Source organism: Equus caballus, chromosome 18 (assembly GCF_041296265.1).
Source record: "Equus caballus isolate H_3958 breed thoroughbred chromosome 18, TB-T2T, whole genome shotgun sequence".
NCBI classification, from domain to species: Eukaryota; Metazoa; Chordata; class Mammalia; order Perissodactyla; family Equidae; genus Equus; species Equus caballus.
Genome location: NC_091701.1, coordinates 82,795,599 through 82,811,326, shown reverse-complemented (window position 1 = coordinate 82,811,326; position 15,728 = coordinate 82,795,599). Strand labels below are relative to the sequence as shown.

Sequence of the window (15,728 nt, the reverse complement as noted above, 5' to 3'; positions counted from 1 at the left end):
ATAGAATATAATGACTATGAGGGGAAAAAGTTCTAATCTTTCAGCACCTTTCCAAAATGCTGATTAGGCACACAGTGTAGCTTGCAACTACGGGTAGAAACAATTTGACCAAATGGATGTGAGGACAGATAACACTTTTCTTAAGGTTCTGATGCCCATCTTCCTGCAGAACAGTTTTCTTCAACATATGCAGAAACAGCTGAGTGGTGTGTTGACTTGCTGAGACGGAGGTGTGTTCTGAAGTGGCATGGTGGTGGGACACCAGCGTAGGCTCTCCACGCTGGTTCTCCCATGGCTGTATCTGAGGTTTGCAGCAGACCTGCCGCATCGGGAGGAGATGGAGGAGGCGCCCATGGTCCCTGGACACAGCCTCGCTTCCCAGGACTCCCCCGTTTTCTTCTGCGTAGCTCTGTCAGCTGCGAGGGGATGTTTTTTTCTCTCTTGCTGTGTCTCCTTTGACATCTGCACATCTGCTGCCTGAGGACCTTCCCAGAAGGCCTGGTGGGACATGTAGCTGTGTGTGGTTGGATGTCCTTTGAGAGCCCCTCCCTGGGTCGGGACCACGAAGGTTTGATGTCATCTTTCTACACACACACACACACACACACACACACACACACACACGGATGCCAAAAGATGAGTTGGGGATGGAGTCATCCTCGACTCACGTATCTGAGGAGTGCTTCAAACCAATGGCTTGGTAGCAGTGAGAAATCTCTCCAGGCCGTCATCTGGGTTCTCTGAAATGGTGACGCTCCAGGAGCGATGCAGGCAGATCATGATGTCAGCTCTGAACACCAAACAAGCCTGGGAGACGGTGGTGGGAGGGCGGGGCTGGGGTGGATCCTGTGTTCCTGCTCTGGGACCGTCCCATAGAGTCTCGAGACCTCTTTATTTTTAGCCCAACGAGAAGTATTTAACCTCAAGACAAAATATACCTATTTCCAAAATTTGCTGCTTTTCACCAGCAACTCAAAGTCATATATGTACAAATTGATTTTATTTTTTGCATCCCATGAAAGTAATATATATTTATAATAGGAAGTTGAAACAATCAAAAACCACAAAAGGAGAAATAAAAAACATAAAACTAGGACCTATAATCTTGCCATTCATTGATAACCATGGCTGACCTTTTGATGTATACATACACACTCTAATCCTTTTTCTCCTATATAAACACGTGCAAAATATTTTTTATCAAAACCATATAATGCTGATGAGATAATTTAGGATGTAATTTTCTTCCAATTGGAGAATTTTTTGTTTCCCTTAGCACTTCAAGTCCTTCTGAAACTCGTAGAATCGTCACAGGTCACCCCAGATGGAACCACCAACCTCACCTCTGCAGTCTCCACAGGCAAACATTACAAAATGCTGGGCGTGGATGTGTTTCCAGCGAGCCGCACGGGGTGAGAAGTGCGCCCTTTGTCTCCAAGGTCATAACGACTCTGCTGACTTCAATTCCTCTCACCACAGCTAGTGAGCACAGCTCGAAAATGCCAGAAAGGAGAGCCCCCTGCCCCGTGATCCCAAATGAAAAAAACAGAGAATGTAGAAATCCCTCATGCGCTACCCCCAGGCCCCTTTTGTGCTGTTCTTGCCAACGCAGCAGCCGTCCTGCTACATAGACCGGCTGCCACTCTTGTCCCCGCAGTCTGGACTCTGGTCATCGCTGTCAACAGCCATGGGGAAGGTGAGCCGAGCAGGGCCACGCCGTGTCTGCTGAGCGTCTGCCGTGGGGGTCCTCCCGGCTGACGTGCTGCCGCCTCTCGTTCTCCCCGCAGATCACCTTCTTCGAGGACCGCGGCTTCCAGGGCCGCCGCTACGAGTGCACCAGCGACCAGCCCACCCTGCAGCCCCACCTGAGCCGCTGCAACTCGGTGCGCGTGGACAGCGGCTGCTGGATGCTCTACGAGCGCCCCCACTACCAGGGCCACCAGTACTTGGTGCGGCGCGGCGACTACCCCGACTCCCAGCACTGGATGGGCCTCGGAGACGCGGTGGGCTCCTGCCGGGCAATTCCTTACGTGAGTCTTGCTTCAACCGGACTGATGTGAAAGCATCATTGATCCGTGGCCGTAAATTCCTGTTACAAGTCAGTCTGTTTCAATTCAAGGCTAGTGTCCACAGTAAGGATAGCAATTCCTGACTCTCAAGCATTGAAAAAATGTGAGCAGGATTATGAATAACTATAATCTCTATTTTTTTCTTACTTAAGGATGACAAGATGGTTTTTAGGGCACCAGAAATTACAACATAGCCTCTACAATTAAATTTGGTAGCATCTAGCTGATCTCTAATTTCTAAATAAAAATCACCTTGTTCAGTAAAGAAAAAATCTATCTAGATCATTATTTTTTAATGATAGAAACACTAACAGACTGCAGGAGAACAATACAGGTATGATGCATTCTCACTGTATCGGCAGTTGTTTTCAGTACCTGCTCTACAACACACGGATCTAGAAGCTGGAATGATGTGTTTTAGCTTGTTGTTATCGACAGTTTCTAACAACGAGCAGAGACGGATCATGTGTCAGGGTGTCACGGACCTTGTCCTAGCCAAAGTGCTGCCTAATGTGTTTTAAGAATGTGGAGTTTGTGTTTCTGCTTTCTGATGACACCAAATTATGCGGTGTGGCAAGCAGATTCGAGAAGTGAAGCCAGAATTAGGCTAGAGAAATTTGCAAATGCAAAAAGAGATACAAATAAAACAGGAATTTCTTTGAGGCAAGAAACTCAAATGGTACAAGTGACGGCAAAATGTCAGATGTGCGGACTCAGAGTAAATATAGATTGTTGTAAATTATGAATACAAAAGTGACCTAAAAACAAGCTTGATAGGACTCCGTCATACGCAGTCACAATGGAAAAGGGGTTACCATCGTCTCTCAGACACACTAAACACAGTTGCGACAGATGGTTTCCTACAAAGGAACCCTTTTATTCCCTTTATCTCAATGTTTGTTTCTTCCACAAGATAGTCCACTAGTCAGGTCAGTTTTATGTTAAGCCTCTTCCTAATTTGTTAGACCAACAATGTAAGGAGATGATGCATGTATGACAGGATGGTTTGAAAGCCATGCTTCACAAAGATGCAGCTGGTTGAGTCACTGTTATTGACATCAAGGATGCACACTATTTATTTTTCTTGTTTATTGTTACAACAGACCAGCTCTCACAGGATAAGGCTGTACGAGAGAGATGACTACAGAGGTCTCGTGTCTGAGCTCACGGAGGACTGCCCCTGCATCCATGATCGCTTCCGGCTCAGTGAGCTCCGCTCCCTCCAAGTGCTGGAGGGCTGGTGGGTCCTCTATGAGATGCCCAGCTACCGGGGGCGGCAGTACCTGCTGAGGCCGGGGGACTACAGGTGGTACCACGACTGGGGGGCCGTGGATGCCAGAGTCGGCTCTCTGAGACGGGTCATTGATTTGTGCTAGGCTGTGTTTTTCTTGTTATGATCACTTAGAAAGGCAATAAATACACAAATTGTGGCGCTAAGTGACTCTTGTTTAGCTTTAAAAACTAACTGAATTCTAATAAATGGTGACCTCTGGCAACTGACCTGACCCTGAAGTTCAGATATTTTGAATGTCTACTTACTTCTCCTTGGTCAGGCAGCAGTATGTCTGAAGTCCCCACTCATGTCATGGGAAGGAGGGAGAAGCACTGTCTCTGCCTCTGTGCCCCACAAGCTGAAGGAGAAAGGAAAGATAAACATCATAAAAACGATCAGAACCCATCTCCTGGAGAAAATATAGAACCAGTCGTGACTGGGACACCAAATACAAGGGATTGTTGGAGAGGTCAGGGCAGCTGAAGGTTCCAAATAGGATGACTCAAGAAAAGCTGAGTGAAGAGAGGGATTTTAAGCAGAATTCCCAACGTAGAGAAGGTCAAGCGTGCTGGATGAGGTCATCTGGTAGCATCAGCATTAAACCAAGAGCTACTGGGTCTGAGTTGTTAGCTTGTCTCTGCTACTTGCTAGCGGAGTGACTAGCTCAGTCACGTCTTCCAGGTACTCTCCCAGTTTTCACAGTAAAAGATCTACATCTCACAAAACCCCCAGTCTCAGGCGAACCGGGGTGGCTGCTTACCCTACTTACTGGCTTCTCTCTTTGAGCAAGTCACTTCTTATCTTCTCTGCACCTAAATTACCTTTTTGAAAACCACAGTGATAATAAATGCCTGCCTCACTAAAGCCTAGGGTAATCATGATGAGAAGATGGGGAAGCTTGCGAACACACTTTGTTATCTTTAAATTACTGTACAAATGGAAGTGTCAGGAATTCACATATTCTCAGTGTCCCCTCAAATTTGACACTCTGTGTGGCCATCTTTGTTTTGGGCTTCAATATGAATCCCTATCAAGACTCAGTTATGCTGAGTGAGGTACTGGTATTTGCTCTCCTGCATACCTTTGGGACTTCTTTCCACTATAGTAGAGATGCTCTCCCAGAATGCTAATTCTTTTCCCAAATTTATATAAGCAAAAGTAGTGCTCTGTCCCAGGTAACTTCTTTGTAGAAATTGATAAATTGATTTTAAAATTGATACAGAGTTGCAGAGGACCCAGAATAGCCAAAACAATCTTGAGAATGAAGAACAAAGCGGGAGGACTCACACTTCTCCATTTCAAAACTGGTGACAAAGCTACAGCAACCAAGAAAGTGAGATACTGGCACTCAGGTGAATGGAAGAGACTTGAGAGTCCAGAAGCAAACCCAGCTGTCTATGTCGAGTGAGTCTGACAAGGGTGCTAAGACCATTCAGTGGGGAAAGGATAACTTTTCAACAAATGGTACTGGATATCCACATGCAAAAGGATGAAATTAGACCCCTACTTCACAATAAAAATTAATCAAAGTAGATCAAAGACTTAACTGTAAGAACTCAAACTGTAAAACTCTTAGAAGAAAACACAGACATACATCTTTATGATCTTTTATTAGGCAATGATTTCTTAAATATGACACCAAAGCACAAACAATAAAAAATAAATAAACTGGAGTTCATCAAAATTAAAACATTTTATGCATCAACGGACACTATCAAAAAAGTAAAAAGGCCCACAGAATGGGAGAAAATAGTTACAAACCATATATTTGATAAGGGTCTAGTATCCAGAATATATAAAGAACTCTTACAACTCAACAACACAAACAATGCAGTTAAAAAATTGTCAAAGGACTTGAATAGACATCTTTCCAAAGAAGATATACAAATGGCCAACAAGTGAATGAAAAGATGCTCAACATCATTACTTATTAGGGAAATTCAAATCAAGACCACAGTGAGATACCACTTAATACCCACTAGGATGGTAACAATACTTTTAGAAAAAAAAAGAAACAGAAAACAGCAAGTATTGGTAAGGATGCAGAGAGACTGGAACTCTGGGAATTGCTCCTGGGAATGTGAAACGGTGCAGCCACTGTGGAAAACAGTTTAGCAGCCCCTCAGATAGTTAGACATGGAGGTACCACATGACTCAGCAATTCCACTCCTAGGTACATGCTGAAAAGAACTGAAAAGCAGTGTTTAAACAGAAACTTAGACACGAATGTTCATAGCCACAATATTCACAATAGCCTAAAGGTGAAAACAACCCAAACGTCTACCAAGGGATGATTGGGTAATTAAATGTGATATCTCCATACACTGGAATATAATTCAACCGTAAAAAGGAATGAAGTACTGACACATGCTACATCATGGATGATCCTTGACAACATGTTGAGTGAAAGAAGCCAGTCACATAAGGCCACATTTTGCAGGATTTTATTAATATGAAATCCCCAGAAGAGGCAAATCTACAGAGACAGTAACTAGGTCCGTGGTTGCTTAGGGCTGGGGGATGGGCAGATAAGGGAATGATAAGTAAAGGATACAGGGTTTCTCATTGTGGTGGTGAGCATGTTCTAAAATTGACTGTGGTGATACCATATACATGGACTGTAGACGGTAAAAGGGCCAGAATAAATTAACTATTTTCCAGAAAATTCCTCTAACTCAAGGAAATGTGAGCGTCCTCAATGTCCTTTTGACAGTCACCCATTACTGCTATCCTAGAAGTCTACACTCAGATAAGTGAATCAGGGACCACGGAGCCCTTTACAGTCAGTTAATGCTGAGATCTTAGAGTTAGGATGAAGAAATCAGCCTGGGAGCCATCAGTCAACTGAAGAATCCACTAGAATATACCGGAACTCCTGTTAGAGCCAAAGATCCTCAGGGTTCGTAGGGACACAGCAGGTAACTTGGGTGCTAGGCCTTTTGCAAATTAAAAAAAAAAAGTGTGACACTGAACCTATGATGAGAAGCGTGTAATTCAGGGAAGACAGAAGACGTGTTCATCCAGAAGGTAACATCCGACACCACTGTGTACACACAGAGGCGTTAGTCCAGGTCCCAGAGGCTGACAGACTCGAGTTCAGCTCCCAGTCCCTCCGCTCACCAGCCATGGGCACCTTTCTGGATTTGTTTCTCCACAGTGCTCAGTATTGTGGTTGGACTTGGTCAGCCAGGGCCCTTGGCCTGCACTAGCGCTTCAGAGAGCCCCACTCCAGCCTCCTCCACTGCAATCTCCTCACAGGACAGGCCACACTCCTCCTTCTGGACCACACTCCTTATACCCGGGGCTCCAGAATTCCCTGCATTGAGAGCTTGCTCCCAAGACCCCAGAGAGCCTTCCACAGGCCTATCCTCCCAAGGACACAGGTAGTTACAGGGCAGCTGTCCGTGGGAAGGGGGGCATGTGGCTGGACCTTGGACGTGTGAGGGAGTGGGAAGAGAGACGGAAGTCCATGGTGCGGCAGGGCTCTGTTTATGCTCTTGCCCCAGATCTCACAGACATTTGGGGAAGTCCTGACAATAACTGTGGCATGTTGGCTGCACGCATACTTTGTACAGGGTTCTTGGTCAGTGTCTGGGACACACTAGGCACTCTTCCTACATTAGGCTCTGATTATGAGCCTAATTCGGCAGGTTCAGTCCTACCCGCTCAAATGTGAGCAGCCACGGCTCCTCCAGCAGGGTCGTGGCAGCAACATGCTGACAAGCTCAGGAGGGTTCATCCAGAGACACAGAGGTGGTCACCAGAGAGTCAGGAAGACACGTCTGCAAGCACATCAGGAAAACCCAGTGTGCAAACTAAAGCACTTGTGTGGGGCGGAGGAGGGAGAGGAATGAGCTGTCTCCACGGAGACCTCCACGGGCCGCAGGTGCATTAATGGCTCCTAAATGAATGACTTTGCTTTTGGAAGAAGCCAGGGTTATATCGGATCTATTCAAATATTTCAATAAGCAAGCTTATACATTTTGATATACAAGTTTATTTAACCATGAGTTTCTAGAGGACCTTAAATGTGTTTATACATTTTTTTTATTTAAATAAGACCTGTCTTTTTAAAAAAGAGTTTTGCAGTTATTTTTAATGAAAAAAAGAACGTACAGAACGTTAGCATTAAACTCGGTGTTCAAATATCTCTGATAAAAGTCTCGCTGGCGTCAGCCCCAGAACGTCTGCACATTGTAAAGTGGGGCGTTGGCGGGGACACAGGGAGACGCAGCAAAGCGTGACTGGCAGCAGCGAGGACCCGGCGTCTCATCCCACTGACCCATCCGTCTTCTAAAACGCAAGAGAGTGGCTAGGAATCTCTTTCATTATTTTCCTTCTGAAATATGTTGCTTATCACTTTTTCTTTCATTTCATTCTCTTCCTCAGGCCACTCCTCCTGTCTCTCCTTCAGCCATTAGAGGGATGTGCTGAGACCTTAACAGGATGGCCCTAGAGGTGCTCTGATGTTCCCCACCATCAGGAAGGCCTCCTGCCCTCGGCCTGCACCAGCCTGCAGGTTTCTGGGCCATTACTACCTCCCCTCCCTCCCTCCCACGTCTTCCAGGTCACTGAGGACAGCATAGAACTGGAGGGTGTTGGAACCAGAGAAAGTGCTAGAGGAGCCGGTGGGAGAAAGTGGCTTCTGTGTCTCTGATCATCCACATAGGCAACTCACGCCTCATGTGGCAGAGTTACTATTTCCCAAAATAGAATTGGGATCATTATTGGTTTAACTGTTTGTCACGTTCCCAGGGCTCTGTTTATCCATCTAATTAATTAATAAGGACTTACGGGGGATTGGGAAGTGCAATGTGGTCCTTACCCAGGAGCTTATAACCTTGTTGAAGACACTGTACCAGGAAAAGAAGAAATTATACAAGAAAGACAACGCCTAAGTGCTCGACTGGGTGCTGATGAAGCAGATGTAGACATTCAGAGAAGGAGAGACTGGGAAAAGCTGGTTCTAAGAGGAGACGTCCCGGGAAGAGAGACCTAGACGGCCTTGGAAATTGAGTGGAATTTGATAAGCTTCTGCGAAGGGGAGGTGTTTCAGGATTGCTGGGGAGCAGCGCCCTCACATGGGCCCAGATCACCATGGACATCTTGAATTTAGAAGGCAAAATGAGAAAAAATTCTCCCTCGTTAGCCCTTCTGAGCCACCAACATTTAAAAGAAATGTACCCACAGTTTTCAGTGTGGATGTGTTTGTATTCCTAGTGTTTATATTTCTGTACTGAACTGTACAGGGTTCAATAAAATAATGAAAGTGAGGATACTTGTTCTGACTTGCTCTTTCTGTATCGACCTCCCTTTTCCACACTGCTTCAAAGACCTCTAAAGCGCTGAATAGAAAGGATGCACAGTTCTAATGTGATGAAAAATAAAAGCACACAAAAACACTGCATTGGTGATATGGAAATGGAAAAAGGGAGAAATTCTATTGTTAGCCAAATCAGGCTTAAGTCACCCGATAGGTCTGAAACATGCACACATATGCACACACTCGAGCACGCACACTCCCGAGCCTCTGCCACAGCTGTTGATGCCCCTGCCTTCTGCATCCCCAGTCCCCCAGCCACAGCGAGTGGGTTTAGAACAGGGACTTGTCAATGAATTCACGGTAATGTGTTCTCGGGAGGATTTCCCTTCCTGTTGGCATGTTCCACTGCAGATCGCCTCCTATGAGTGCAGCCACTCCAACTCGCAGTCCTGCCTCAGCCACAGCGACTTGGTGCGTGCAGGTGGACAGCATGAGCTGGGGCATCCACCACCAGCAATGGGTGGACTTCAACGACTCTATCCGCTCTGACTGCCTGGTCCTCACATATGTTCTTCCTCTTCTTGGCATCTTGCTCAAGACTGCACACAAACAGTACTCACCATTTGATTGTGAAATCAAAATTACCACACAGAGGATCTTTGCTAAATTAGACTAAAAGTGTCCCAATATAAGAAGTTATCCATTGATTAGATTTAGTCTCCATACCATAAGCAAAAGTGTAGACACTATGACATTGAAGCACAGAAACACGAAGATTTATTTTTGACTGAAGTACCAAGGAATTCTATTAATTTCGTCATTTTTAGCATTTATTAAAACATGAATGATATAACATTTTTTCACCACTGGCATTACTTTACAATTTACCATGTGCTTTCAAGTCCACTATGTCATTAGACTTTCATTGTCATTCCTATTTTATAAATGGGGAAACTAAGGCTTGGGGAAGTCAAGTGACTTTCCCAAGATCACCGAAGCAGAAGCAGAAACTGCAGAGATGCGTGTGGACACATGCAGCCCTCGCTCCTCAACTGTGCTCTCCTCAAACAGCGCCTGTTCAACAGTTCCATGGCGCTTGTAAGCACTGTGAAGAAAATAACCGCAGAGGAAGCCGTGTGAAAGCAAGGCCACGGGACAGACAGCGCAGGTGGTCACACAGGGTGTTGTCTGCACCAAGCAATGTGCTGGCCCCAAAAGCACCACTCACCCCGACCCCGCCCAGCCCAGGTCCCCGAGGCTCCGACATCAGACACTGATCCCACAGCTGAGCGGGCTTGCGTGCAGGCCTACGGCTCAAAGCCCAGACTTTCCCATGATTTTGGATTCAACAGGCAGGGACCGCTCTCTTACCAGCCTCTTCACCTTACACTCCACTTCTGGGTGTTTTATCTGACTCCCATCACGTCCTGATGTGATCGTTTGCCTCAGGCTCCTGTAGTGCTGCGCTCGTTTCCAATGTTCCGGATGACTCTACAGTGTCACGATGTCACACAGCACAGGCTGAGAGAGAGACTGGAGCCAGCCCGTAGCCACCCACATGCTCTGTCACCCACGGAGACTCCTGCCCGGCCTGAGCATCGGCTGCACACCGTGCTGCTTCTGTCCCAACAAGGGATGCCACCCACCGCGAGTTTCCCTTTTTATAGGAAGAGCCTTAGACGGTAGACTATTACACAACATAAATAACACATTTTCAGGAGTAATAACCATACTTTTCAAAGCAAAAGCAATGAAAAGACTGGCATCATTTTACATTTTTTATGAACGTCTTTCAAGTCACAGCCTCTGGAGAAACGCCACCGCACACATGTGAAAGGGCAAGAGTGAGGAAGGCAAATAACATCTTGGGGTTGTTATGAAAACTGTTCTGCCTTATGAACCCCTTGAAAGTGTCTCGGGGACCTCGGAGTCCCCATTCCTCAGTGTGAAATCCATACTATCAAGAGGGTCTGTTGCTTGGCCTGGGTGCTGTGGGCATCTCAAAAGCCCAAGGAAGCAGGTGGTGTGGTCCTTGGAGGGCATCCACATTGCCCTTCACACTGACAGCCCCTTACCCAGCGAGCAAGACTTGACAGTGCTGAAGAGGAGAGAAGATCTGAGGACTTCGGGAGGGGGCAGGACCAACGGCAGGGGCACGCTGGGCAGCCACAGCAGAAGGAGGGAGGGCTCCCAGGGAGAGACGGTAAAGGGGGAAGGCCAGGGCGGTCTGCTTCCTTTAGCTCAGAGCCAAGGACTGAGGGCCTACTATGTGCCAGCTCTCTGTCCAAAGGCCCTGGGGCAGAAAGGAGCACAGAGAGTTCCCAGCTGCCAGGAGCCAAAAAGTTTCCAGTCAAGGATCAATTTTACTCAAGATAGGCCCCAAATAACAACAATGACCCCAGAACCTTGAATTTGAACTCAGCTTTATGCTTTCAAAGCACTGTCACAGACCACTTCACTTGATTCCCTCTTCCTTAAGATTCTTTAATTAAATTCTGGGTTTTTAAGAAGTTTATTTTTAACACCACCAGTCGCTGAGCAGACTGCATTGGTTAGCCTGACTACTTTTGAGGAGTCAGTTAAGCCGAGTAGGCTATGAAACAAGCGCATGAGGATGGAGTTTCGCTCATCCGTTGGCTCCACTGAAAGAGTAGACTCTTGATTTTGGTGGCAATCACAGCTTTAGTGAATTAGAACAGCCCGAACCTACCAGAAAGAATGAGAGGAAACCGCCCAGCTAGCGCGACGCCCAGGGGAGGGAGCGGAGCTGGCAAATGCCCTTACTCACCGAAATGGGGCCCTTTGTGCGATTTCCTGCGGAGGCAGCAGTCCGCGTGCTATATAGACGGCGGCCTCCCAGCCCCGCCATCGCCACCCGTCTGCTCGCTCCAAGATGGGAAAGGTGAGTGCGGGGGCCCGGTGCGCACCCTCGGCCGGGTCGCAGCATCCTCGGCGGCGGCAGCGCTTCATGCTCCCACGTCTTCCCTCCTGCAGATCACCTTCTTCGAGGACCGCGGCTTCCAGGGCCGCCGCTACGAGTGCACCAGCGACCAGCCCAACCTGCAGCCCTACCTGAGCCGCTGCAACTCCGTGCGCGTGGACAGCGGCTGCTGGATGCTCTACGAGCGCCCCCACTACCAAGGCCACCAGTACTTGGTGCGGCGCGGCGACTACCCCGACTCCCAGCACTGGATGGGCCAAAGCGACTCCATCCGCTCCTGCCGCCTCATCCCCCCCGTGAGTGTGACTGTCGTGTCTCTCGTCTCGTTGGAAATGAAAGCCGCTTAAAAATCTCATTCTTCGTTCCAGCCGGGGCACAGACAGTGGAGCAGAGCCTGGTGCCAGCAGTCTGGCCCAGAGGGTGTCTCAGATGGGAAGCCATTCTTCAGTCACTTTGGTGGTTTTTTTAAATCACACGTTCCCAGATTTTATATTTTAAATGTAATCAAAATTAAAAGACCAAAGACTAATTAAGAAAAAGCAAGGCATGGTGGAGACTCAAGTTACCATCGGTTCAAGATGTAATTTCTTAAAGTGGTCATTCTAAGCCAAGTCAACTCAGAAATCCAATAGATCAAAATTTATCAATACAATCTTGGTCTGTTTAATTGGTAAAAATACTTTGGGTGGCTTTGGCTTACTTTTCTATTTGATTATGTTCCCGGAGAAGACAGGCCCCTGTCCTCTAGTTTCAATTCTGATTTCATGGTCGATAGCTGCCAGCTCTCTTAGAAGAACATATCAGAGGAAAGACCAACGCCAACTGACGTTTGAGAGTCAACACTTTCAGAGAGTGAGCGCAGAGTTCTTAGGAGAACTGAGTGTGGGAAGAGTGGGTGCAGTGTCCTTCAAACCCGGCTTAGGAAGGTGATTCTAGCAGCTGGGGGAAATGAATAAGTGGAGGCGAGGGAACCAGAGAGGAAGCTAAAGGGTTAGATAGGTTGAAATCTGGACTAAAACTGAGGCTATGAAAACAGAGGTAAGGAAAATGTGGCATCTCATTTTTACAAGAGTTTAATAATCCTCATTCCATAGCGTACCTAAAACCCAAAACGCTGCTCTTACGGAAAACAGCTAAATGTTGGTTCCTTTTTAACAAGAGTAATATATCAAATGAGACTTCCCTTTCCGGTGTCTCTCACTTTTCTCCTTTGAGAAGGACTTTCTCTAATAACAATTTTATTTTAGGCAAACCTTAATTCCCAAGGACAGAGACTGGCGGAGGGGCGGCTGAACCGCTGCTGAGTTCTGTCCTCACGTTGCCCACAAATCATCAGACTCACTGTGGGGCGGCGCTGGGGCCAGGGAGGCTCTTTAACTCTGTAACCTGGCTGTTCTGGAAGCGAATTTGGACTCAGGGAACCTCTGGGTTCTGAGGCCAGGGAGGTGCAGGGGCTGGAACTTTAATTCCTGTGTGTGTTCATTTACTTTTTCCTTCTGTCCGCCACCCCAGCACACGGGCGCTTACAGAATGAGGATCTACGAGAGAGATGACTTCAGAGGACAAATGTCAGAAATCACCGATGACTGTCTCTCTCTTCAGGACCACTTCCACCTCAATGAAGTCCACTCCCTCAACGTGCTGGAGGGCTGGTGGGTCCTCTACGAGATGCCCAGCTACCGGGGAAGGCAGTACCTGCTGAGGCCGGGGGAGTACAGGAGATATCTTGACTGGGGGGCTGTGAATGCCAAAGTTGGTTCTTTTAGACGAGTCATGGATTTTTACTGAAGTATTTACATTCTCCACTTTTCTCCCTAGAATCTAATAAAATATTTAGCTTGTGTTTCTGGCACTAATGGAGTCCTGGTTTTCTTTCAATCTAAGACTTAATAAGCGATAATGGTACTTGGCTAAACGTAATGACGTTTTCAAGATGAGAAATGACGTCTTACAAGGGGAAGGAAGTAGAAGACGTTATTGCCAGCGTTCTTTAAAGACTAAACCACATAGGCTCAAAGTTCTATTCAACTGGCTAAAGCCATTTGTGGCTAGTCTTACAAGGATCTATTTGCAACTACAATGATACATTAGTACTCACTAAACACCTCAAGTTAGCCCCGCCATGGTCCCTATACAGTCCAAGTCTTAGCTGATGAGGAAAGTCGTTCTCAGCATCTAGACTCTTCCTTCAGTTCCATAAACAAACAAAAAAACTGGTCCCTCTCGTCCGTTGCACCCCGTCCTTCTAGCAGCCATGATTCCTTTTCTCCCAATTCCATTTCCAATACCTCATTCCTGCGTGAGATTCCCAGTCCAAATACAATTCACTATCTCTTTGCTGTATGTATTTTGTGAAGAATTCCAGAATTTCTCCCAAAACCACATGCTCACAGGGAAACTCAGCTTCCTAGCATTTTAATAGGAAGTAAAGTATTAAGATTATACATAGAGAATAATACTAAGTGGAAAATAAGGAATCAAAATTTTCTGGAGAAGTTTGATTGTATTGTTTGTTTATTTTTTAAAAAATGGATTAAGGTTACTAATAAAAAATTACAATATAATAAATTAAAGAATTTTAAAATAGGAGAATGAGGAAATTGAGTTAGAGGAAAACAACAGTAAGAGAGAGAAAGAGATGGAGCCAGGAATGAAGGTCGACCCGAGCCATGGGCTGTAAGGCGCTTTGCTGGCTGTTGACAAAGCAGATTTGGATCCAGCAGCCAAGGCAGAGATGGAGAGAAGATTGGTTCCACGACTCAAAGAATCTGTAAGGCAAACAAATTAATGATTCAAGGCAAGCCCCACCATTCCTGGTACTGAAACCTAAAAGAAAGGTTTCTTGTGGGTCCTGGTAAAGAGGTTACTGAGTAAATAGCATCCTCGCTAGAGTCCTGCAGTAATTAAATATGGTTCTTAGGGCTGTTTCTTCCAAAGTTTCTCAGTGAAGCTGGTGGCTTCAGGTCAAAATTCCTCTTAAATAGCCCATCCTTTGAGACTGTAATGAAATGGCTCAAATCCCACCTCACATAGGATGGGAGACTTGTGTCCCACTTCCTCCAACATATTATACACAATGTCACTGTAATTCTGCAGAGGGAACAAGGGGTTTGTGCTTTTCCCAGGTGCCCTTCACTCTGGACTCCTGCATCCTCACTGAGGACCATCCTGCCCTCCCACCCATGCCCCTCCCACTCTGTGCACCACACTGACCCAGACAGGAGACACAGCTCCTCTTCCTGTAGCCCCTGCGCCATCTCTCCCATGAAGCACTGATGTGTGCAGCAGCTCTATTGTAGAGGTTCTGGGGAGTGATGCAAGTTTAGATCAAATAGCACAAAAATATCAAACTTCATACCAGGTAGCCTTGCTCTGGACGGTCTGCAAGTCCCAACCTGCTGCTGGGTGGCCTGATCTTCCTTCTCTCCCCAGCGCCTCTCTTCTCAGTTCTTAGCTGCACCCACATGGTTGCTCACTTTGTGTAGAGTCCCCTTCCACTCCATGTCCTCAAGGACACCATACCCACCACCCAAGCGGCTTACAAACAGAGCAAGCATTTAATTTCTTGCTTAAACTAAGTCATTTTTGAGAATGAAATTGTGTACTATTGATGACTACACTGGGACAAGGGGCATGAACCAAGATGGTTCCAGGCAAACCAGGGCCCATGGTTAGGCTACTTATACAGGTTCCTTCCCTGGAAAATAGTCAGATTCTTGAATTATTGTATATTAATTGTTGATAAATCCCAGTTCTTTTGGCTTTAAACTCCCAGCAGTAGTGTTGGCTTCCTGGAGATATTAACCAGAGTCCTCTGTTTGCCAGTAATAATATGTCAAACATGAATTAGAAAGCCAAAAGCTTCTTGGAGTGTTGAGTTTTATACTATTTTCCCAGTAGGCATAAAATCATAGACTGCAGACACAGAAACTTCCCTGAAACACTTGAACTGAAGGCACATAAAATTAGAGCCCCTGGATCTCATTGATCAAGTTTTTTCTTCTTGAAGATCGGTTGCTTCCATCCCTGGGGCAAAGAGAACTGTGTTCTCCCTCTAATCTCAAAGTAAAGAAAAAGTCCACATTGGGGAGCAGCTGGGGACTACCTCCTAATTCTCCACCTTCCTCTTTCTCTCCTCCTCTCCCTAAAGTAAACCCTGGACCTCCAAGAGTGGAAAGAGTC

General features: G+C 46.4%; 2 protein-coding genes across 2 annotated transcripts; both read left to right on the top strand.

Annotated features, from left to right (window-relative positions):
• Positions 1–43: 43 nt before the first annotated feature.
• On the top strand, positions 44–3,563 carry LOC100630282 (gamma-crystallin A). The gene is made up of 3 exons (XM_003363262.5): positions 44–1,696; positions 1,788–2,030; positions 3,173–3,563. Exons 1-3 carry the CDS (start codon positions 1,568–1,570, stop codon positions 3,443–3,445), a joined length of 645 nt encoding a protein of 214 aa, XP_003363310.2. The 5' UTR covers positions 44–1,567; the 3' UTR covers positions 3,446–3,563.
• Positions 3,564–11,498: 7,935 nt separating this feature from the next.
• On the top strand, positions 11,499–13,334 carry CRYGB (crystallin gamma B). Its single transcript, XM_001498984.2, has 3 exons — positions 11,499–11,507; positions 11,600–11,842; positions 13,059–13,334. The coding sequence occupies exons 1-3, from the start codon at positions 11,499–11,501 to the stop codon at positions 13,332–13,334; spliced, it is 528 nt and encodes a 175-aa protein (XP_001499034.2).
• Positions 13,335–15,728: the final 2,394 nt, after the last annotated feature.